The sequence below is a fragment of the Haliotis rufescens genome, unplaced genomic scaffold, assembly GCF_023055435.1.
Source record: "Haliotis rufescens isolate VD_foot unplaced genomic scaffold, xgHalRufe1.0.p SCAF_11, whole genome shotgun sequence".
In the NCBI taxonomy this organism is placed as follows: Eukaryota; Metazoa; Mollusca; class Gastropoda; order Lepetellida; family Haliotidae; genus Haliotis; species Haliotis rufescens.
The window spans coordinates 41664371-41687765 of record NW_025963791.1 but is presented as its reverse complement, the minus strand read 5'-3'; the positions used below and the strand labels follow the sequence as shown (position 1 = coordinate 41687765).

Genomic DNA, 23395 nt, shown 5'->3' with positions numbered 1-23395 from the left:
GGTGTATTTTACCTGTCTGGTATATATATAGACACCAATCTGAAGGTGTATTTTACCTGTCTGGTGTATATATAGACACCAACCTGAAGGTGTATTTTACTTGTCTTGTATATATGTAGACACCAATCTAAAGGTGTATTTTACCTGTCTGGTGTATATATAGACACCAATCTAAAGGTGTATTTTACCTGTCTGGTGTATATATAGACACCAATCTGAAGGTGTATTTTACTTGTCTGGTATATATGTAGACACCAATCTAAAGGTGTATTTTACCTGTCTGGTGTATATATAGACACCAATCTGAAGGTGTATGTTACCTGTCTGGTGTATATAAAGACAACAACCTGAAGGTGTATTTTACCTGTCTGGTGTATATGTAGACACCAATCTGAAGGTGTATTTTACCTGTCTGGTGTATATATAGACACCAACCTGAAGGTGTATTTTACCTGTCTGGTGTATATATAGACACCAACCTGAAGGTGTATTTTACCTGTCTGGTGTATATATAGACACCAATCTGAAGGTGTATTTTACCTGTCTGGTGTATATGTAGACTCCAATCTCAAGGTGTAATTTACCTGTCTGGTGTGCACGTAGACACCAATCAGAAGGTGTATTTTACCTGTCTGGTGTGCACGTAAACACCGATCTAAAGGTGTATTTTACCTGTCTGGTGTGCACGTAGACACCAATCAGAGGTGTATTTTACCTGTCCGGTGTTCACGTAGACACCAATCAGAAGGTGTTTTTTTACCTGTCCTGTGTGCACGTAGACACCAATCAGAAGGTGTATTTTACCTGTCTGGTGTGCATGTAGACACCAATCTAAAGGTGTATTTTACCTGTCTGGTGTATATATAGACACCAACCTGAAGGTATATTTTACCTGTCTGGTGTATATATAGACACCAACCTGAAGGTGTATTTTACTTGTCTGGTGTATATATAGACACCAATCTGAAGGTGTATTTTACTTGTCTTGTATATATGTAGACACCAATCTAAAGGTGTATTTTACCTGTCTGGTGTATATATAGACACCAACCTGAAGGTGTATGTTACCTGTCTGGTGTATATATAGACACCAACCTGAAGGTGTATTTTACCTGTCTGGTGTATATGTAGACACCAATCTGAAGGTGTATTTTACCTGTCTGGTGTATATATAGACACCAACCTGAAGGTGTATTTTACCTGTCTGGTGTATATATAGACACCAATCTGAAGGTGTATTTTACCTGTCTGGTGTATATATAGACACCAATCTGAAGGTGTATTTTACCTGTCTGGTGTATATGTAGACTCCAATCTCAAGGTGTAATTTACCTGTCTGGTGTGCACGTAGACACCAATCAGAAGGTGTATTTTACCTGTCTGGTGTGCACGTAAACACCGATCTAAAGGTGTATTTTACCTGTCTGGTGTGCACGTAGACACCAATCAGAGGTGTATTTTACCTGTCCGGTGTTCACGTAGACACCAATCTGAAGGTGATTTTTTACCTGTCCTGTGTGCACGTAGACACCAATCAGAAGGTGTATTTTACCTGTCTGGTGTGCATGTAGACACCAATCTTAAGGTGTATTTTACCTGTCTGGTGTATATATAGACACCAACCTGAAGTTGTATTTTACTTGTCTGGTATATATATAGACACCAATCTGAAGGTGTATTTTACTTGTCTTGTATATATGTAGACACCAATCTAAAGGTGTATTTCACCTGTCTGGTGTAAATATAGACACCAACCTGAAGGTGTATTTTACCGGTTTTCTGGTGTATATATAGACACCAATCTGAAGGTGTATTTTACCTGTCTGGTGTGCACGTAGACACCAATTAGAAGGTGTATTTTACCTGTCTGGTGTGCACGTAGACACCAATCAGAAGGTGTATTTTACCTGTCTGGTGTGCATGTAGACACCAATCTGAAGGTGTATTTTACCTGTCTGGTGTATATATAGACACCAATCTGAAGGTGTATTTTACCTGTCTGGTGTATATATAGACACCAATCTGAAGGTGTATTTTACTTGTCTTGTATATATGTAGACACCAATCTAAAGGTGTATTTTACCTGCCTGGTGTATATATAGACACCAACCTGAAGGTGTATTTTACCTGTGTGGTGTATATATAGACACCAATCTGAAGGTGTATTTTACTTGTCTTGTATATATGTAGACACCAATCTAAAGGTGTATTTTACCTGTCTGCCGTATATATAGACACCAACCTGAAGGTGTATGTTACCTGTCTGGTGTATATATAGACACCAATCTGAAGGTGTATTTTACTTGTCTTGTATATATGTAGACACCAATCTAAAGGTGTATTTTACCTGTCTGGTGTATATATAGACACCAACCTGAAGGTGTATGTTACCTGTCTGGCGTATATATAGACACCAACCTGAAGGTGTATTTTACCCTTCTGGTGTATATATAGACATTAATCTGAAGGTGTATTTTACCTGTCTGGTGTATATGTAGACACCAATCTGAAGGTGTATTTTACCTGTCTGGTGTATATATAGACACCAACCTGAAGGTGTATTTTACCTGTCTGGTGTATATATAGACACCAATCTGAAGGTGTATTTTACCTGTCTGGTGTATATATAGACACCAATCTGAAGGTGTATTTTACCTGTCTGGTGTATATATAGACACCAACCTGAAGGTGTATTTTACCTGTCTGGTATATATATAGACACCAATCTAAAGGTGTATTTTACCTGTCTGGTATATATGTAGACTCCAATCTGAAGGTGTATTTTACCTGTCTGGTGTATATATAGACACCAATCTAAAGGTATATTTTACCTGGCTGGTATATATGTAGACTCCAATCTAAAGGTGTATTTTACCTGTCTGGTGTATATATAGACACCAATCTAAAGGTGTATTTTACCTGTCTGGTATATATGTAGACTCCAATCTAAAGGTGTATTTTACCTGTCTGGTGTATATGTAGACACCAATCAGAAGGTGTATTTTACCTGTCTGCTGGTGTGTATGTAGACACCAATCTGAAGGTGTATTTTACCGGTTTTCTGGTGTATATATAGACACCAATCTGAAGGTGTATTTTACCTGTCTGGTGTATATATAGACACCAATCTGAAGGTGTGTTTTACCTGTCTGCCGAATATGTAGACACCAATCTGAAGGTGTATTTTACCTATCTGCTGGTGGGTATGTAGACACCAATCTGAAGGTGTATTTTACCTGTCTGCTGTATATGCAGACACTAATCTAAAGGTGTATTTTACCTGTCTGCTGTATATGTAGACACAAATCTAAAGGTGTATTTTACCTGTCTGCTGGTATGTATGTAGACACCAATCTGAAAGTGTATTTTATCTGCTCTACCTTTAGACACTAATGCTCGGCCGTCAATCATACATCTAAATGTGAACATATAGATTCATGCTCGGCCGTCAATCACACATCTTATTTAGGACATATAGATCCATGCTCGGTCGTCAATCACACATCTTTATATGGACATATAGATCCATGCTCGGCCGTCACTCACACATCTTATTTAGGAAATATAGATCCATGTTCGGCCGTCAATCACACACCTATTTAAGACATATTGATTCATGCTCGGCCGTCAATCGAACATCTTATTTAGGACATATAGATCCATGTTCGGCCGTCAATCACACATCTTATTTAGGACATATAGATTCATGCTCGGCCGTCAATCATACATCTAAATGTGAACATATAGATTCATGCTCGGCCGTCAATCACACATCTGATTTAGGACATATAGATCCATGCTCGGCCGTCAATCACACATCTTATTTAGGACATATAGATCCATGTTCGGCCGTCAATCACACATGTTATTTAGGTCATATAGATCCATGCTCGGCCGTCAATCACTCATCTTATTTAGGACATATAGATCCATGTTCGGCGTCAATCACTCATCTTATTTAGGACTTATAGATCCATGCTCGGCCGTCAATCACTCATCTTATTTAGGACTTATAGATCCATGCTCAGCCGTCATATCACTCATCTTATTTAGGGAATATAGATCCATGCTCGGCCGTCAATCACTCATCTTATTTAGGACATGTAGATCCATGTTCAGCGTCAATCACACATCTTATTTAGGACATATAGATTCATACTCCGCCACTATCCATACACTCGATCAGCGCTGGTATCGGATAGTGTCCCAGGGCGGTTCGCTGTTGGACGGAAACTGTGTCAACAGTCAAGGCTGCTTTCACTTGCAGTGTCGAATATTGAATAGTCAGTGAACGTGGCGGCCTTATGCAATCTACGCTTGTATTAGGTTATTGACTAATACATCGGTAAAACTGAGTCGATAGTTGAGCACAAATTGCAGTGTCACTGCTGAAGTATCTTTCGGCGAACCTTCTCGACAGCTGATCACCCTCGGAGGGGGTGACTCGACGGAAATCCCATTGCTAGGAGGGTCTGCGTCGGCCGGTAGTGGAATGTAAACATCCACCCAGTTATAGACTGAACTGGGACGAGGACTTCGTACACCGCCCGTAGCAGGCAGTAACACAACGCCGGCATTGAACCGCTTTGTTGACTGACTATTTGCAAAATGCCTGCCGTTGGGGGTTTGAAAATAACGAAGAGAAGGTAAAAATATGTTTTTTTACTTATTAGGGGTGTATCGTGAATCCACCTGCCCATTAGCCGTTAGTAAAGTCTGTGCAGGATAGGAAGGATTATCGATCGTTATGGGTGGTGTTTTTATGTTACTATATGTGTCAGGTATAACGATTTCGCTTGACAAGCCATTCATAGATATATTTGGTATATGTTAGTTACATACTACAATGTGATATACCAGAAACTGACAGCGGCAGGAGATATTCGATAATTGCCGAAGCGACATTTATAAGCCGTTTCCTTCTATGTGGAGGCACGGATTATTAAGTCCCGTTTGACATACCTCAGCCATACCTAACTGTGGCTTGCAGTGTCGTTTAAGTGACTGTATTTATGTAACGCAGTTCGTTGCCTAGTGTAAATGAAATAAACATGTTGGATATATTTTTGTTCAACAATGTATTCATGAACTCCGGGGAACACACATTTCTGCATGACAAGGAATTGTGCATGTTAATTCTATGTGCATAAACATGGAGAATATGCAAGTCATGCCTGTAGACTGAGTGACGGGAAGCGAGTCCAAAGCTCAAGGTAAGGCTTTTTTCCATTGGCTCGTCACCGGCCTTACCCACATGACGTAGCAGTTTATGAAAGTGTGGCGGACAGAGAATAGACGGGTAGTGACCACGTTGAAAATGGAAGACATAATTATATCTCGTTACGCAGGTTATTTAATTGCCCGATACTAATAATTCTTAGGGACCGCATATGATATCATGCACAGATCCAAATATGATCAACGTATAACAACACTATTACTAAGTCATGTTGTGAGGTGTTTTCAATAAGAATTAAGAGTACCAAACACTAGTTTTTCGAAGATGATTACATTTAAATACACTTGTACGTTATAGTTATGATCACAATATGCAAGCCTCCTTTCTCAAACAGGTGTAAACGCGCGTGTGATATGGATATAGCGTGTTTGTGTGTATAAGTGCGCGTGTGTGTGTGTGTACGTGTACGTGTATGTGTGTGTGCATGTGTGTGTTTGTGTGCGTGGATGTGTGTGTGTGCGTGGATATGTGTATGTGTATTGTGTATGTGTGCTTGTGTGTGTATGTATGTGTGTACGTGTGTGTACATGTGTGTGTGTATGTGCGTGTGTGTATATGTGCGTGTGCGTGCATGTGTGTATGTGTGTGTGTATGTATGTGTGTACGTGTGTGTACATGTGTGTGTTTGTGTGTATATGTGCGTGTGTGTATGTGTGTGTGTGTATGTGTGTACGTGTGTGTACATGTGTGTGTTTGTGTGTATATGTGCGTGTGCGTGCGTGTGTGTGTGTATGTGTGTGTGCGTGCGTGTGTGCGTGCGTATGTGTTTGTATGCGTTATCAACATTTTCCTTCCTTGATAATGGAGGCATTTGTCGAGCACTGAAACTAAAGCCTTATATTTAATCAATTGATAAATTAATATTTCATTTTCCACAAATATAGTGTTCACCCCAATCGTATTCTTATTTCCACATTTTCTTTAGTAATCATGTACATATCGGATTTATAATGCTCCCTCTGATGCTGATGTTTTGTATGGCAGACAGTACGCATGTACATGCCCGTGAACTGTGAACACCTGGCTATTCACTAATAGGGTGGGAGTTCCTACGCATACAGTTATGTCAAGGCAATATGCCGATGAATAAAATGAGTCATATTTTCTTATTTTAATTGACTTTACTCATGATAAGAAATGAATAATTCACGTGTGAAGGTATGGATCGAATCAATCCATATCACTATCTGGTGTAGCTAACATTGAAAATAATGCCGATGTGATTTCGAAAATTAATTTTCAGTCAACATTTTTCAAAATTATAACATAACTCCTATAAGATGCTGATACGAATTTTCTATTTGTGATGGATTTCAGCAGTGACTTCACGTGTCATGTTACAGATTCCTGGAGCGTGTCATGATGTTGCACGTAACAGCTGGGTTGCATTGGCAGCAATATCATGGCGGGTGACATCTATAGCATTCTGTGCATATAGTACCAGTGTCAGGAACGATTTGACATTAAGTACCAGTGTTAGGAGCGATTTGACATTAAGTACCAGTGTTAGGAGCGATTTGATATTAAGTACCAGTGTTGGAAACGATTTGATATTAAGTACCAGTGTTAGGAACGATGGACATTAAGTACCAGTGTTGGAAACGATTCGACATTAAGTACCAGTGTTGGGAACGATTCGACATCAAATACCAGTGTTGGAAACGATTTGACATTAAGTACCAGTGTTGGGAACGATTCGACATCAAATACCAGTGTTGGGAACGATTCGACATCAAGTACCAGTGTTGGGAACGATTCGACATTAAGTACCAGTGTTAGGAACGATTTGACATTAAGTACCAGTGTTAGGAACGATTCGACATTAAGTACCAGTGTTGGGAACGATTCGACATTAAGTACCAGTGTTGGAAACGATTCAACATTAAGTACCAGTGTCGGGAACGATTCGACATTAAGTACCAGTGTAAGGAACGATTTCATATTAAGTACCAGTGTTTGAAACGATTTGATTTTAAGTACCAGTGTTTGGAACGATTTGACATTATGTACCAGTGTTGGGAACGATTCGATATTAAATACCAGTGTTGGGAACGATTCGAGATCAAATACCAGTGTTGGGAACGATTTGACATTAAGTAACAGTGTTGGGAACGATTCGACATTAAGTACCAGTGTTGGAAACGATTTGACATTAAGTACCAGTGTTAGGAACGATTTGATATCAAGTACCAGTGTTGGGAACGATTTGATATTAAGAACCAGTGTTGGGAACGATTTGATATTAAGTACCAGTGTTGGGAACGATTCGACATTATGTACCAGTGTTTGGAACGATTCGATATTAAGTACCAGTGTTGGAAACGATTCGAGATCAAGTACCAGTGTTGGGAACGATTTGACATTAAGTAACAGTGTTGGGAACGATTCGACATTAAGTACCAGTGTTGGAAACGATTTGACATTAAGTACCAGTGTTAGGAACGATTTGATATCAAGTACCATTGTTGGGAACGATTTGATATTAAGTACCAGTGTTGGGAACGATTTGATATTAAGTATCAGTGTTGGAAACGATTCGACATTAAGTACCAGTGTTGGAACGATTTGACATTAGGAACCAGTGTTGGAAACGATTCGACATTAAGTACCAGTGTTGGGAACGATTCGACATTAAGAACCAGTGTTGGGGACTATTTGATATTAAGTATCAGTGTTGGAAACGATTCGACATTAAGTACCAGTGTTGGGAACGATTTGACATTAGGTACCAGTGTTGGAAACGATTCGACATTAAGTACCAGTGTTGGGAACGATTCGACATTAAGAACCAGTGTTGGGAACGATTCGACATTAAGTACATTTGTTGGGAACGATTTGACATTAAGTACCAGTGTTGGGAACGATTTGACATTAAGTACCAGTGTTGGGAACGATTTGACATCAAATACCAGTGTCGGGAACGATTCGACATTAAGTACCAGTGTTTGGAACGATTTGACATCAAATACCAGTGTTTGGAACGATTCGACATTAAGTACCAGTGTTGGGAACGATTTGACATCAAATACCAGTGTTAGGAACGATTTGAAATTAAGTACAAATGTTAGGAACGATTCGACATTAAGTACCAGTGTTGGGAACGATTCGACATTAAGTACCAGTGTTGGGAACGATTCGACATTAAGTACCAGTGTTGGGAACGATTCGACATTAAGTACCAGTGTTGGGAACGATTCGACATTAAGTACCAGTGTTGGGAACGATTCGACATTAAATACCAGTGTTGGAAACGATTTGATATTAAGTACCAGTGTTGAAAACGATTTGATATAAAGTACCAGTGTTGGGAACGATTCGACATTAAGTACCAGTGTTGGGAACGATTCGATATTAAGTACCAGTGTTGGAAACGATTTGATATTAAGTACAGGTGTTGGGAACGATTCGACATTAAGTACCAGTGTTGGGAACGATTCGACATCAAATACCAGTGTTAGGAACGATTTGAAATTAAGTACAAATGTTAGGAACGATTCGACATTAAGAACCAGTGTTTGGAACGATTCGACATTAAGTACCAGTGTTGGGAACGATTTGACATTAAGTACCAGTGTTGGGAACGATTCGACATTAAGTACCAGTGTTGGGAACGATTCGACATTAAGTACCAGTGTTGGGAACGATTTTTCATTAAGTACCAGTGTTGGGAACGATTAGACATTAAGTACCAGTGTTGTCAACGATTCGACATCAAGTACCATATATAAATACACAACCCCTGCGGAGCCCCCAAGGCTATTGGAGAGAGAGCACGTGTGCTGTACTCACGCAATCCCCAGCTGATCTGACCCATGCCTGACAGGATCACTCAACTCTGACAGACAAATGGATGTCAGTCCTCTATTTGTCAACATGGTCAACAGATTCGTTGTGTGGGGGGTAGTTTGTCATACGAACCCTGACACAAATATATCCAATACAGCCCATGCAAGTCTATGATATTTAGCAAGTCTAGATTACAGCAGTATCGCCTGACAACACGATCCTCGGAACTGGGACGCTGAGTACATTATATCATTGTGCCCACATTATGTGGAAGAAATCTAAAGAGCGAACCAGGTGGCTGACGGTTGCCACGAACATAGGGATGACAGACCAATGGTCACAATCGGTCTATATCTGGAATTCGAATCAGTGATGATAAGATACAGCCAGTAAAAATAGAATACATGTATTTTCTGTCGCGCTCAAAACAAACTGGGTAGGTGTTGTTGAAGAGGGTTTCTGATATGTAGTGAAACGTAGAAGGCCGGTAGAATCATGATACCAGTAACCCGAACCCCTGATGTTATCATTGTAAGGTGAAACTGTTCCGTGAGTCGGGCTATTATTGTATTCCCTAAGTTACCTAAGCATTGTCAACATTAAACTCATTATTTAGTCACTTCTGCGTGTGTTGATATGAAGTTTCTGTACTCATGCTCAAGGCCGTAGTTAACTTTTTTTTGACAGGGGGGGGGGGGGGGGGGCAACTTGTCCCCAACTTGATTCAAATTAAACTGTTTTCTATAAAACAAAATCTAGGGGGTCAACTGCCCCCCCCCCCCCCCCCCCCCCTACGGCGCGCACTGATGCTAGTTTTATGTTTATCCGTCTTTTGTTCGTCTGTTTAGAAATTCTGGTTTGGTAACTTTGCCAGTCCGGTTGTCCGACTGCAGTTTTAGGTATACACATAAATAAACATACCAACATATCACGATGAACACCATAAACGAGCAACACATTCACAATAATGAAACACTGGAAATTAGTAAAATGAGTGCTCTATAATGATGTCACTGACGACTCGTCTACAGCTAGGGGCATGTCAACAGAGTGTCTAGGATCCCTGATGTATCCCTTTACAGTTGTCTGTATACTGAAATACATTTAAATGCAAATCTCAGAACTGCGAAACGTTGTCATATGCCGACATTAACCCAGACATGATCGTGCTTCTCACCTCATTAAGCCACGTTTATCAACCAGTCATATAATGTGACACATATTCACATTTACTGATGCCAGTGCTGTTGTGTAACGTACATGCCACAAGTGCATTCAGTCCTCACACTAGCTTGCGAGTATTAAAGGAGCAGTGGGGTAGGCTTGTGGTTAAAACGTTCGCACGAACCGAAGACCCAGGTTCGATTCCCAACTTAGGTGCAATACACGACGCCCATTTCTGGTGTTTCCCACCGTGATATTGCTGGAAAATTGCTAAAAAGCTTCCTAAACCCATATTCAATTATACTCAGTCTGAGTATTGATACTTCGTTCCGAAATACATCTCCTCTGTGAACTAACCACTTAACTACGTGCATCCCCGACCTGTGTCATTAAGGACACGTCCTATTCTATTCACCACAGTCCTTTCATGATATGTTTGCAGCATCTCAGTGAATGGCCTGATTTGTGACAAATTCCTTCCTGTGTACACCGCTGTGTAAACTCAATGAAAGAGTATGCTGGCAGTATTACGCCGAGTGTCCCGGCATTATGTGTGGGTTCTCTTGCTGAGCGTGTATTCATTTAATGGGAAAGCAAAATCATTTATTGAAAGCCATCATCTGTTGATGTTATACAAGTCACAATAATTGTTCTTAAAATAAGAAATACATGTTGGTTCACTTTTAACACTTTAACCATCTTTTGTTACAGTTTGTTATTAAATTGCTTTCTGACATGACTAACTAGTAATTCTTTCCCGTGATATAATTGAACTTTCAGAACTTATTAATATTATATAATAAGCATTATACCTTCACTTAGTATGCCACCATTCCGTGTAGGCCAAGGGCAGTTCGCGTTAATTGTCAATAGGCGGGTCCAGAGGGGGGGGAGGGGGGGTCCAGCCTCTCCCCCCCCCCCCCCCCCCCCCCCCCCCCCCCAAAAAAAAAGGGAGGGGGCAATTTAGTTTGTTGTAGGCAGTAAATTGACTGAGAGAGGACTTTCATCTTGTGGACCTCTCTTTTTTAAAAATGCTTGATCCGCCCGTGTTGTGTCACATCCATGGCTTCATGACGACTCGGGTTACACGATAAGCTGAATACTTACGCACCGTGACCCTGTTCGGCATATTCCATGTTCATAATCTGCATTCACCTCAAAAGCATTACTTCTTGATTAAAACGTGTTTCTGTGCGCATACATGCCTCACTGCATCTTTTTGGGAATTCCTCACCGTTTACAAGTAAACGGGGCAGTTAATAAGTCGCTGTCAGTGTGTTGTCGAGATACCAGCATTCAGACTGGGTTACGCACCACCCTAATGCAGTGGAATGTATGTTATCTTTTGACAGCGGGACTTCTAAAGAAAATAAAACAAATTACGTTACAGCGTTTTCAAATAGGCACAACATACAATAACGATACGGAAGGTGTAATACAACATATAGCGCTAGCCCGGTTGGAAGAAAATGTTAGCAATAATAGATTAATCATTTTTTAAAAGTCCCTAAAATACTATCATGGTTATGACAACGGAAATGTATTTGAAAAAGAAAATAGCACAGATGCATCCAGACCTTGATGCAAAATCACACATTGACGGTTTCGAGTGGGAAGTGGCTGGTCCTGAACTGCAAACAGAAAGCCTTCTGTTTCACTTCTCAGGCCAGCCGACTTCATCCAAATGAAGGATTCTGCAGGGTTGCTGACATAATCTCGATGCAGTGGTCGTTCAGATAGCCTCACCTTGAAAAACTGATATTATTATTATTATTATTGTTGTTGTTGTTGTTGTTGTTGTTGTTGTATTCATATGATTAATAATTTGTACTAAATCCATCTAGTTTCTATACATGTACAATATCTTCATTTGATCTTCCCCAGAACGGAGGACATCAGCCCCGTCAACTTCTCCATCAATGGAAAACCATACACAGGTAGGCCTCCGTCTCACAAATAGCATTATGCACCGTCGTCCTGATAGTCACCCACCTGAGGTTTGATCAATGTGTTGTAAGGTGGCGGTTTGATCAAGGTTACAGCATTCAAGGCCTTAGTGAAAGCTTTCCAAACATTTTATGGAGGACATTTCCAAATTTATCGCAACACTGACAAAAATTATGTCGATTCAATTCCCTATTTTGATTTGAACCATATGTTCCCCTGTTTCTTTTTCAGGTGAACAAGTGACTTGCCTTTGCATGTGTTTGTGACGGGTGCCGCCGGTGAGGCAGGGTACGCTCACCTTATCGCGAACACTTGATATCATCACTATTTGATAGTGATTCAATCAAGCTTTATTCATGGTACTTATGAGGCCAAAGGCCAAAAGTACATTGTCTGGGGCGTGTTACAAATTCATACGTTTTCTTAGTTTCATAGCATGATAAATGAACATTGATAATTTCTAATAGTTTCTGGACAACCACAAGTCATTAATTTACAAAATTTGTTACCGTTTGGGTTGCGGTGGAAATAGATATTTTGCTCTTAAATCTTTATACACTGGACATACACATAAAAAGTGATATTCATCTTCAATACAATCAGTTTTACAAATCCTACAAAGTCTGTGTTGTCTTGCAATACCTTCATATCTGCATGTTTCAATAAATAGATCATGTGAGCCACAAAGAAATCGAGAAAGCGCTGTTCTAAAATTATGTAAATTTACACTTAATAGATAAGGTTCTAGTATAATAGTAGTCTTAAATGTAGTGTAGTAATTTGCTTTTCTAGAACTGTACAAAGAACCATGCCGTTTTTGGATGTACATATCTTTTAAGGTCTGTATCAAACGGGAGAAGAAATGCTTAGGCATATCTACATGTTGCTGTAACCAAATATAACCATATCCACGTTCGTATCACATGTTTTTAACTTTTGATGCCCAATTTTGTTTCCCATGGCTGTCGTAGAGAAGCATCATATTATAACATTTTCTAGGGTATCTTGAAGATGGCATATTTAATAGCTTTACCCAGTATGTAATAACCTTTAAATAACTATTGATATACATGGGAAACCGTCCGTATTCACCATATACCCTTGCGTTTTCTGTGCTAGATTTTACACCCAAGAACTTTTTACATGCATATAAATGTATTTTCTCAATAACATCCAAATGTTCTAGACCCCCAATTTCTGATCCATACAATATAATCGGGCTTATTTTAGTATCGAATATTTTAAAATGAACATCATATGTAATATTGTCCAGAACTCTAAGACTTTTTAATATGCCTACAAAACTTTTCTTGGCTTGCAATGAAATGTTATGTGCATTCCATGATCAAGTTAATCTACTTGTTAAACACACGCCTAAGTATTTATAAAATGGAGCAACTCCGTAAAGCCATTTTTCTTTTCTAGATATGTTACCACCATTTTTTAAAACTACAACTTTGGTTTTATCCATATTTACAGTAAGTTTTGACCCGTCACAATAACTCTCTCATACATGTATTTGCGTTTGCAAGCCAGGTATTGTGCTCGAGAACATGACTATATCGTCAGCGAAGAAGAAGATATAATTTAATAGTTTCGGGGTGTAGTTGTATTCCATCAGTGCAATTATTTTGGACTTGATATGCTTATTCATTTATGAAAAAGGAAAATAAGAAGGGACTTAATATATACCCTTGTCAGACACCTATGCTACTTACAAAATTATCCGATATAGCGCCATTGTTCCGGGCACACACCTTCACATTTTTATACAGAGAGCACAATAACTTTCCAATATTGCTACTTAGCCCATGTCTTTGATAAGTTCCAAATATGGTAATAAAATATCTGAGGAATATTTAAAAAACTCTGCTATCACATTATCATTTCCAGATGCCTCATTATCTTTCCTCTTTAGATGTTGGACATTCAATAATATCAGCTGTTACACTGTCAATGTTATCTTTGTTGAATTCCATGTCAAATAAATTGTTATCGTCTTAACAAATGGAACTGAAAACAATTCCTAGAAATTCTCAAACCGGGCTTGAATATCAATGTCATTTTTGCAATATCTATTTGGTTTAATGGGTTTTAGCGATGACCATAATGTTTTAGAATTATCTATGCTTGATTCAAACAGGTTCTGTTTTTGTTCGAAATATTTTGTCCTTTTTTACTTACAAACATCGTTGTACTGATTTCTTACTCTATTATAGTCTGTTAGTGATCATCTGTCCTTATTCTTTCTAAAGTTATTTAAACGTCTACATCGTTCCTTTTTAAGTAGCTGGCATTCGCTATCAAACCATTGTTGGTCATATTTACAGCCCTTATTAATTTTCTCCATATCAGATGCAGCAATAATAACAGCTTCAATAATATACCCAATACTTTCTTCAACGTTAACAAATGCTACATCTACAGCCTTCTCCAGTAAATCATGAGCAGTCCCAGAAATAAGGTTTATTCTAAACTGTTCAGCCTTCTCTTCAACCCAGGTGCGGTCGGGTAGCCTAGTGGTTAAAGCGTTCGCTCGTCACGCCGAAGACCCGGGTTCGATTCCCGACATGGGTACAATGTGTGAAGCCCATTTCTGGTGTCCCACTCAGTGATATTGCTGGAATATTGCTTAAAGCGGCGTAAAATCAAACTCACTCACTCTCTTCAACCCACACTAATTTGAAAGAAGCATTGTTACGTGTATTGCGTGGCATAGGGTCACATACTAGCGTACACAAACTAGTCGTGACAGGAAGGTGTGATGACTCGGCTCGAGACGGTATGTCAAAGCTATGGCACATATCAAACAACTCGGACGAGGCAATAACATAATCCACCACACTCGCACCCTGGTTTCCTATAAAAGTAAAATCTCCCACCCCGGCGTCTGACCCGCACCTTCCATTCATAATATGTATATTTAGTATACTGCATAAATCTAGTAAGCTCTTACCAAAATTATTCAAAGATAAATCCACAGAAAATCTTTTAAAGCTGAAATTGTCTAACAGAAATCCCCATACACTGTTATCATGTCCCTCGAGATATTCAAGGATATCATCTTCTACAAAATCCGATTCAGTGCTAGTTCTGGCATTCAAGTCTCCACCAATCATCAAATAAACATCATCACAATGTGCTATTATAGTGATAGTGATTCATAAACCCATGCTCATGATATTGTCGGAGTCGAACAATGGACTCTGTTTCTAGCAGCGATTTCTTATGAATATGGAAAGGGTTTTGTCGCTGAAAATTTTATACATATAAGTGCCTTTTATGACGTTATTTATAGAATGACAATGTTATTGAGTTTTATGCAAGAAAATTAACTCGAAAACCCGATAACCAGTCCCTCAGTGAGTCCGTCGCTCTAACCATATTCGTTTTCCTATAATAGATATTCCTCAATACATTGAATAAATCTAACTGATAATTTTCAATCTGTTTTCTTTTTGTATGTATGTCTGTGTGAAAGGTTCATTTTCTCTCGTTCATGGTACTCCACTCTTCATAATAGTATTCCTTGATTTGTAAGACTTAGATACTATTTGTGAAGAAATGTCTAAAGAGTATTCCTTAAGGTATCTTAAAATAATACAGTTTGGTTTGATGAATCATGGGCTCGGGTCATGACCTTTGTATTATAATATTTAGACTTTGTCATGAGTAAGCCCCAGAAAGACGGTTTTCCGGGAAAGCAGGGTTCATCTACATACATATGCAGCTATGCGAACTATCTTGTATACTACTAATTCCAAATGCCAATGGAAACTCTACAGTGAGAAAATAGACTATATAATGATATATTCGGCTTTTTTTGAAAATAGTGAATGGCGAATATGACCTGACGACGTCCCTCAACGACTACATCCGCGAGGGCGCGAGTCTGAAGGGAACCAAGGTGATGTGTAAGGAGGGAGGGTGTGGTTGCTGTGCCGTCACCGTCACCAAACCAGACCCCAGCACCGGGAAGGACACGTCATTTTCTATCAACTCCGTAAGTGTACGGAACGATTCCTGGGACCGTATTTATGTTGAAGTAGGATGCTATCTGTATAATTCGGAACCGTTCAAATAAATACATTTCGGGACGGTGACCATTTGTAGTTCCAAAATCCAGGACTCAATACATTCAACCAGTCTATTAACCACAAGCTAAGCCATTCTGCGAACCTCCAAACATTCAACCAGCCCTTGAAGCTCAAGCTTAAGCCATCCTGTTAACCAGTCCATAAACATCAACCATTCCATTAACCTCCACATTCAACCAATCAAAGACAAACCACATTCAATCAATCCTTCAAACTCCACATTCAACCAATCAATGTCAACTCAAGATTTAATCATTATACAAAACGCAACATTTATACCACAACGGGAACCTCCAAGTACAACCATGTTATCTAAGACCATATCATTATTTACGACATATTCATCCGGGGCTGTTGGTTTTACACCTTACCCTTTACACCCAGGGGCACGGGTGGACCAGTCGTCTAAGGCGCCGCGATTCGTTGTGCAGAGTTGCGTCCCTTGGGCATGCCAGAAACCTATGATTGTGGGTTCGAATCCCGGTTCGCGCCGATTATGTTTCTAGGTTTGTCAGCACCATACCCGTGCTCGTGGGTTTCACCGAAGTGGTAAACGTCTGAGACCTGCATCACTTCGAGCTTTCCTCCCACATAAAGCTGACACGCCGTGATATAACTGGAATACTGTTAAAAGCGGCGTTAAACCCAACTCACTCACTCACTCACTTTACACCCAACACAAAATGTTTCTTTGGATAATCGAGTTATTGATAATCTGGCTTTGGCGTTTTATATAATTACTTACTTTGTTGGTTATTGCCCCAGTGCCTGTGCCCCCTGTACAGTGTGGACGGCTGGAGCATCACCACGACCGAGGGACTCGGGAACTCCAGGGATGGATTCCACCCAATACAAAAGAGAATCGCAGAGTTCAACGGCACTCAGTGTGGCTACTGTACTCCAGGGATGGTCATGAACATGTATGGGTAAGTGTGGCTCCTGTACTCCAGGGATGGTCATGAACATGTATGGGTAAGTGTGGCTACTGTACTCCAGGGATGGTCATGAACATGTATGGGTAAGTGTGGCTACTGTACTCCAGGGATGGTCATGAACATGTATGGGTAAGTGTGCCTACTGTACTCCAGGGATGGTCATGAACATGTATGGGTAAGTGTGGCTACTGTACTCCAGGGATGGTCATGAACATGTATGGGTAAGTGTGGCTACTGTACTCCAGGGATGGTCATGAACATGTATGGGTAAGTGTGCCTACTGTACTCCAGGGATGGTCATGAACATGTATGGGTAAGTGTGGCTACTGTACTCCAGGGATGGTCATGAACATGTATGGGTAAGTGTGCCTACTGTACTCCAGGGATGGTCATGAACATGTATGAGTAAGTGTGGCTACTGTACTCCAGGGATGGTCATGAACATGTATGGGTAAGTGTGCCTACTGTACTCCAGGGATGGTCATGAACATGTATGGGTAAGTGTGGCTACTGTACTCCAGGGATGGTCATGAACATGTATTGGTAAGTGTGGCTACTGTACTCCAGGGATGGTCATGAACATGTATGGGTAAGTGTGGCTCCAAACATGTATGGGTAAGTGTGGCTCCTGTACTCCAGGGATGGTCATGAACATGTATGGGTAAGTGTGGCTACTGTACTCCGGGATGGTCATGAACATGTATGAGTAAGTGTGGCTACTGTACTCCAGGGATGGTCATGAACATGTATGAGTAAGTGTGGCTACTGTACTCCAGGGATGGTCATGAACATATATGGGTAAGTGTGGCTACTGTACTCCAGGGATGGTCATGAACATGTATGGGTAAGTGTGGCTACTGTACTCCGGGATGGTCATGAACATGTATGGGTAAGTGTGGCTCCTGTACTCCAGGGATGGTCATGAACATGTATGGGTAAGTGTGGCTACTGTACTCCGGGATGGTCATGAACATGTATGGGTAAGTGTGGCTCCTGTACTCCAGGGATGGTCATGAACATGTATGGATAAGTGTGGCTATTGTAAAAGAGAGGTTACATCCATTTCTAATATCATCAAAGCTGATGTATATTTAATATATATTTTATTAATGCCTTATATATCTTACTGAAATCAATCAATTCTTTCTTGAAAATTAACAGAATTTTACAAAAGAACGCTACTCCGACCGAGGCGGAAATCGAAGACCAGTTTGGCGGCAACATCTGTCGGTGTACCGGATACAGACCCATCCTCGACGCCATGAAATCCTTTGCGAAAGACTCCACCATACCCGGCGCATCATGCATTGACATTGAGGCAAGCGCTGTTTCGTCATGAACCAAGCAAAGTAGAAACTGTGTATTTCGTTGGCAAGGCAACCTTTGGTGTATACTGATTCAAGAACTAATAGACCATTTAAATGTTTAGACGCTGGGCCATGTCAAAGTAATTACCCCCAACCCAATAGTTCAACTAGCGTTAAAATCGTTTCTGGAAAACGGCCCTGAGTGTCTTATTATGTCGCTCTATGGTTCTCACAATATGATTCCTTAAAACTCCGTCTCGACTGAAACGTTTCCAGTGTTTGATGTAGATCGGAAGTACCAAGCAGTCCTCCCGGGGTCCTCACTGCACCTCTTCATTGATTCAAATTTGTTCCTGAAGTTAAACTTTTCTTTTCTCGTGTGGCAGAGAAGCGACAAGTTGAAATTCTGCACAGACAATCGAACAGACTGCATGATTGTCTGTGTGTCAATCATCTACCGGTGTCGAGATCTTGGTTCTTATCTAACGGGACATGTCATGTCGACCAATCTCTCGTACGTTACTATTTGTTGAATGGTTCCCATGTTTTACGGTCAATTTTTCAGGATTTGAAGATATGCCCTCGAACTGGAAAATCGTGTGAAGGACATGGTGACTCCTCCAACGGATCATCTGCTAACGGAAGTTCCGCTAATGGCTCCAGTGCTAACGGATCCGCAGATAGTGTCGGTTTCCTGGTCAAGACGGGTGGAAAGAGTTGGTACCGACCTCAGACTCTCAAAAACCTGGTCCGTATTCTTCAAACCAACAAAGGGTCACAGGTTCGACTTGTACATGGAAACACAGCGTCGGGTGAGCCATTAAGTCGGACATGGTGAGTGAGTGCGTTTGCTTGAACGCCGCCGCTTTGAACAATACTTCGGTTACAGCACGGCGTGTCAGCTTCACGTGGGAGGGAAGCCCGGAGTAACTCACCTGGGGCGGGTATAATGGTAGGGTTTGACACAGCCCATTACCTTCGGTGAAACCCACGAGCTGGATTCCGGGGCTGACAAACCTACAAACCTGATCAGAACGATTACGGGAATCGAACCCCCGATGATTTGCTTCTGGCACGTTTCTGGAGCCATATCCAACAGCTGCGCCTAAGACTCCATCTCTAATAACTTAGGCTTCCGTAGTAATAGCTGTTTATTTAGGAGCACATCAGCATCTAGATGTCAACATACACACTATTCTCCACTTTACTTTCACTTCCACAGATTATGTTGTGCAGAGTTACGTCCCTTCTCTCCAAGTGTCTGATGGTTGGGTTGCACTGGTTTGTCAACAACATGACATCGCTCATAGGTTTCACCAAACCCACAACCTTCATCCCACAGTATCGCTTTGTTGTTGTTGGTTCCTTTTCAGAGAACCACCATGTATCAGTAACTGTAGTGTTTCTAGTTGAAATGAATATAGCAACTTAACTGTAGCCATTAGGCCACACAATTTAATTTTTCGTTTCACTGCCCCGAGCCGCTACTGAAAAGCAGCCGGAAAAGAAAAAAATAAACTTAAAAATAATTATTTTTATTATGTATCCCGCTAGTCATATAGACCTCAATAAATAATGCTATATATATAAATTACATGTCTACTTCACCATCAGTGATTCAAGAAGCCAGCTGCAGTTTTAACTCCACAGCCGAATAATTTTCATATAAATAAACGATTGACATAGCTATTTATCTGTATTTTGACCGACCTTTAGGGGAAAAGCTGGAATATATTCGTGAAACATAAAAATGAAAAAGTGTGGTCTTATGTACACAATACTTTTTCTTGAAATTAGAGAAGCAAAAGCCTAAGTCATCCTCAAATGCGTCCTACAATTATCAACACTTGCAAATGAAGCGAGAGCGTCGACATAGCTCCTGTCTCCAGCAGTTGACACCGCACCGCCCCCTGATAACATGTGAACTCAGTACCTCTGTGCCTTAGACACACAGGGCACTGTCGGGCTACCTGACCTGATGCAGGCAACATATGTTATAAGCGAACGACGCGCTGTCTGTTGTTCCCCGTTCTTGACTGAGGGACATTCTATTCATAACCGTTTGACAAGATCCTTTATCTTTTCCCCATGTTCCAGGTATATTTAAAAACGAGGGGCCGTTCGACGTGTTTGTGGACTTGCATGACATCAAAGAGCTGTACAAGATTGAGGTGACACACATCATACAATACATTAATATAATATGGCGGTATTGTATGAGTAATTCAATCACCACTTGCCATTGAGAGAAATAATATAATGAACGTTCATTTCATAAGACGTATGAAAGAGGATAAATACATTTTCACTCCTGGGACGCTTTCTGCCATAAGTGGTATATTTCTTTCATCTATATAATCGTCATGGGGAGGACAAAGTCCCAGGTGCCTCGTGCTTGTCATAGTGTTTGTTTGTTGTTTAACACCACACTCAGCAATATTCCAGCTGTTTCACCGGGGTCTGTAAATATTTGGATCAAAACCGAACAGTCAACTGAGTGAGTGAGTGAGTGAGTGAGTGAGTGAGTGAGTGAGTGAGTGAGTGAGTGACTATGGTTTTACGCCGTACCCATGTCGGTAATCGAACCCGGGTCTTCGGCGTGACGAGCGAACGCTTTAACCACTAGGCTACCCCGCCGCCCCGCGTCGACTGAATGAATGTTTGACAAATCGTGCCGGTATTAAGCAGTACTGATGAAAAACCGTCAACTTTGAAATTATTCTTTAAGATCGTTGGCGGCCATAACATCTACTGCCATACTTCACTCCCGGTTGTAATGTGTTCATTATTATCATGCAACTATTTCTAGAAACTAATATGGCTTACAAGTTAGGAAATGTTATCATCTACTGTTGTTAGAAGGGTATACATGCATAATCGTCCAATGCTAAAAAGTTAAATCCTTCAAAACAAGACCGCCTCCGTGGTCTAGTGATAGAGCGTCCGCCCGGAGAGCGGAAGGTCCGGGGTTCGATCCCCGGCCGCGTCATACCAAAAGACGTTAAAAGATGGTACTTGTTGTTAACCTGTCTGGCGCTCGGCATTAAGGGGCTAAAACAAGGACTGGTCGGCTCGGAGTCAGTATACTGTGTCTGAGCGGGGTTTTCATGTTAAACTGCGGCATGGTATCTCAGTTTGCTAGCACTATAAATCGGCATCAGTCCGGACTAGCCACACAAACACACACACGTACATGCACGTCGCTATATATAAGTGATTCACGCCGTCAGTGTACGATGACACCCTATCAACTAAGCTTGGAATAAGAGTCCGTTGACCGGGATCCGCTGCTTGCATTGTGTGAGGTGGCTGACTATTTGACACGGTGACCCGAAATCGAAGATTGGTGTTCATCCTATTGACCACTGGTCATTCTGCCCACCTAGACTCGAATATTAACGGGTCACCGTAACATAGTAGAACCACTGCTGACAATCGCGGGAAACAACATTAACTAAAAGTGTTCAGGTCAAGTCTTTGATGGGCATTTAGAAGTTTGGAGCACATGATTACATGACTTCTATTGATAGCAACTTCAGAGCTACTTCTTGCACTTTCATCATTCACCTGATCACCTGTAAACAGATTACAATTAATAACAGACCAAATAAGCAGTTTCTGAACTTTTGTATTTCTTTTTCAAATTTATTAACATCGTTGTCATCAGTCATAGATGTTGACGATTCACGTCTTTGTTCTACGGCGCCAAACTTCTTACACGATCAAGCCGTACAAGGAGTAGGTGTTACCCTCCCCATTTTATCCAGAACATATAAATCGTTGTGATCATTTGTACAGATTGAACAATGTCATTCACTTTGTGGTTTAGTTGTCTGCAAACAGCGTCCGATTCGGGGCTGGTCTGTCTATCTCCGCCCTCATCGACGCCCTGCAGGAGAGGGCGGAGGACAAGGGCTACAGCTACTTCAACGGCATCGCAAGCCACCTCCTCAAGATCGGCAACGTCCTCGTCAGAAATGTAAATACCCGCATTTATGATACGGTGTATGTCCAGCTGGTTTACTCACCGTATTATAGTCTATGTGTGATGATAGTCAAAGTAAACTCACCAATAAAAGTTACACAAATGTATCAATGATTAGAAGCCTTACGTTTTAGAGTACAGTAAACTACGGTTATAACGAACACGCTTATAACGAACTAACGGATATAACGAACTAACTTTTTAGTCCCGACTATATGCTGTAGTTATGCTGTATATATGCTTATAACGAACTACGGTTATAACGAACTAAAATTAGGAGTCCCTTTGAGTTTACTGTAATATATATATTTGACATTAAGTAATAGTACAACTTATATTTTGTAACTTAAAGTCCATACGCTTATCAGTTGAAGTGAAATTTATGTGTTTGAAATACTTAAATTGCACGTGAACATGAAGGTATAATTGTAGATAATGGTGATGCTAGTATGTAGGTATGTAGCTCAACCATTCTCGCGAGCACGAGCACAGGGGCCTTGTATTATGTTGTCTCTCCCCCAGGCTGGGTCATGGGCTGGGAATCTGATGATCAAGAACGCCCACCCCGACTTCCCCTCCGATGTCTTCACCCCCATGGAGGCCGCAGGGGCAAAGATTTTCGTCCTAGGTGTGTTCACGCTTGATAGCTGCTGGCCAAGATTCCATGTATCCACTGAGTAGTCACTGAGATATGTTTACAGTCGTATACCATAACAGAATTCCCACAGTGAACAGAGATATACTGGCATTGTTCGTTACTCAGTGAATGGTATTGTAATCATGAAATATATCTTGGATTCTTATGGCGATGTTGTGACGAGCCAGTGACTATAGCTATATATATTTGGATTGCCATTTGTATGATGCCATATATCTTCGAACAGGTTAGGTTAATAAGTGTCATATTTTGGGATTTATTATTTTGCCAATATCAA

General features: G+C 40.7%; 1 protein-coding gene across 4 annotated transcripts in view; it reads left to right on the top strand.

The window, feature by feature from the left end:
• The first annotated feature begins 4234 nt into the window (after positions 1–4234).
• Positions 4235–23395, top strand: part of LOC124142280 (indole-3-acetaldehyde oxidase-like) — a 48809-nt gene continuing 29648 nt past the window's right edge. Inside the window, exons 1-9 of one of the 4 annotated variants that reach the window (XM_048392749.1) lie at positions 4235–4646; positions 12074–12126; positions 15970–16139; positions 16999–17159; positions 18330–18486; positions 19041–19287; positions 20573–20646; positions 22305–22454; positions 22983–23088. In XM_048392749.1, coding sequence (XP_048248706.1) covers positions 4609–4646; positions 12074–12126; positions 15970–16139; positions 16999–17159; positions 18330–18486; positions 19041–19287; positions 20573–20646; positions 22305–22454; positions 22983–23088 — 1156 coding nt within the window. In that variant the 5' untranslated portion in view covers positions 4235–4608. Of the gene's footprint in view, positions 4647–12073; positions 12127–15969; positions 16140–16998; positions 17160–17972; positions 18013–18051; positions 18104–18167; positions 18195–18329; positions 18487–19040; positions 19288–20572; positions 20647–22304; positions 22455–22982; positions 23089–23395 lie in introns of those variants that run through there. The other 3 variants (XM_048392751.1, XM_048392750.1, XM_048392752.1) reach the window with 3 other exon arrangements.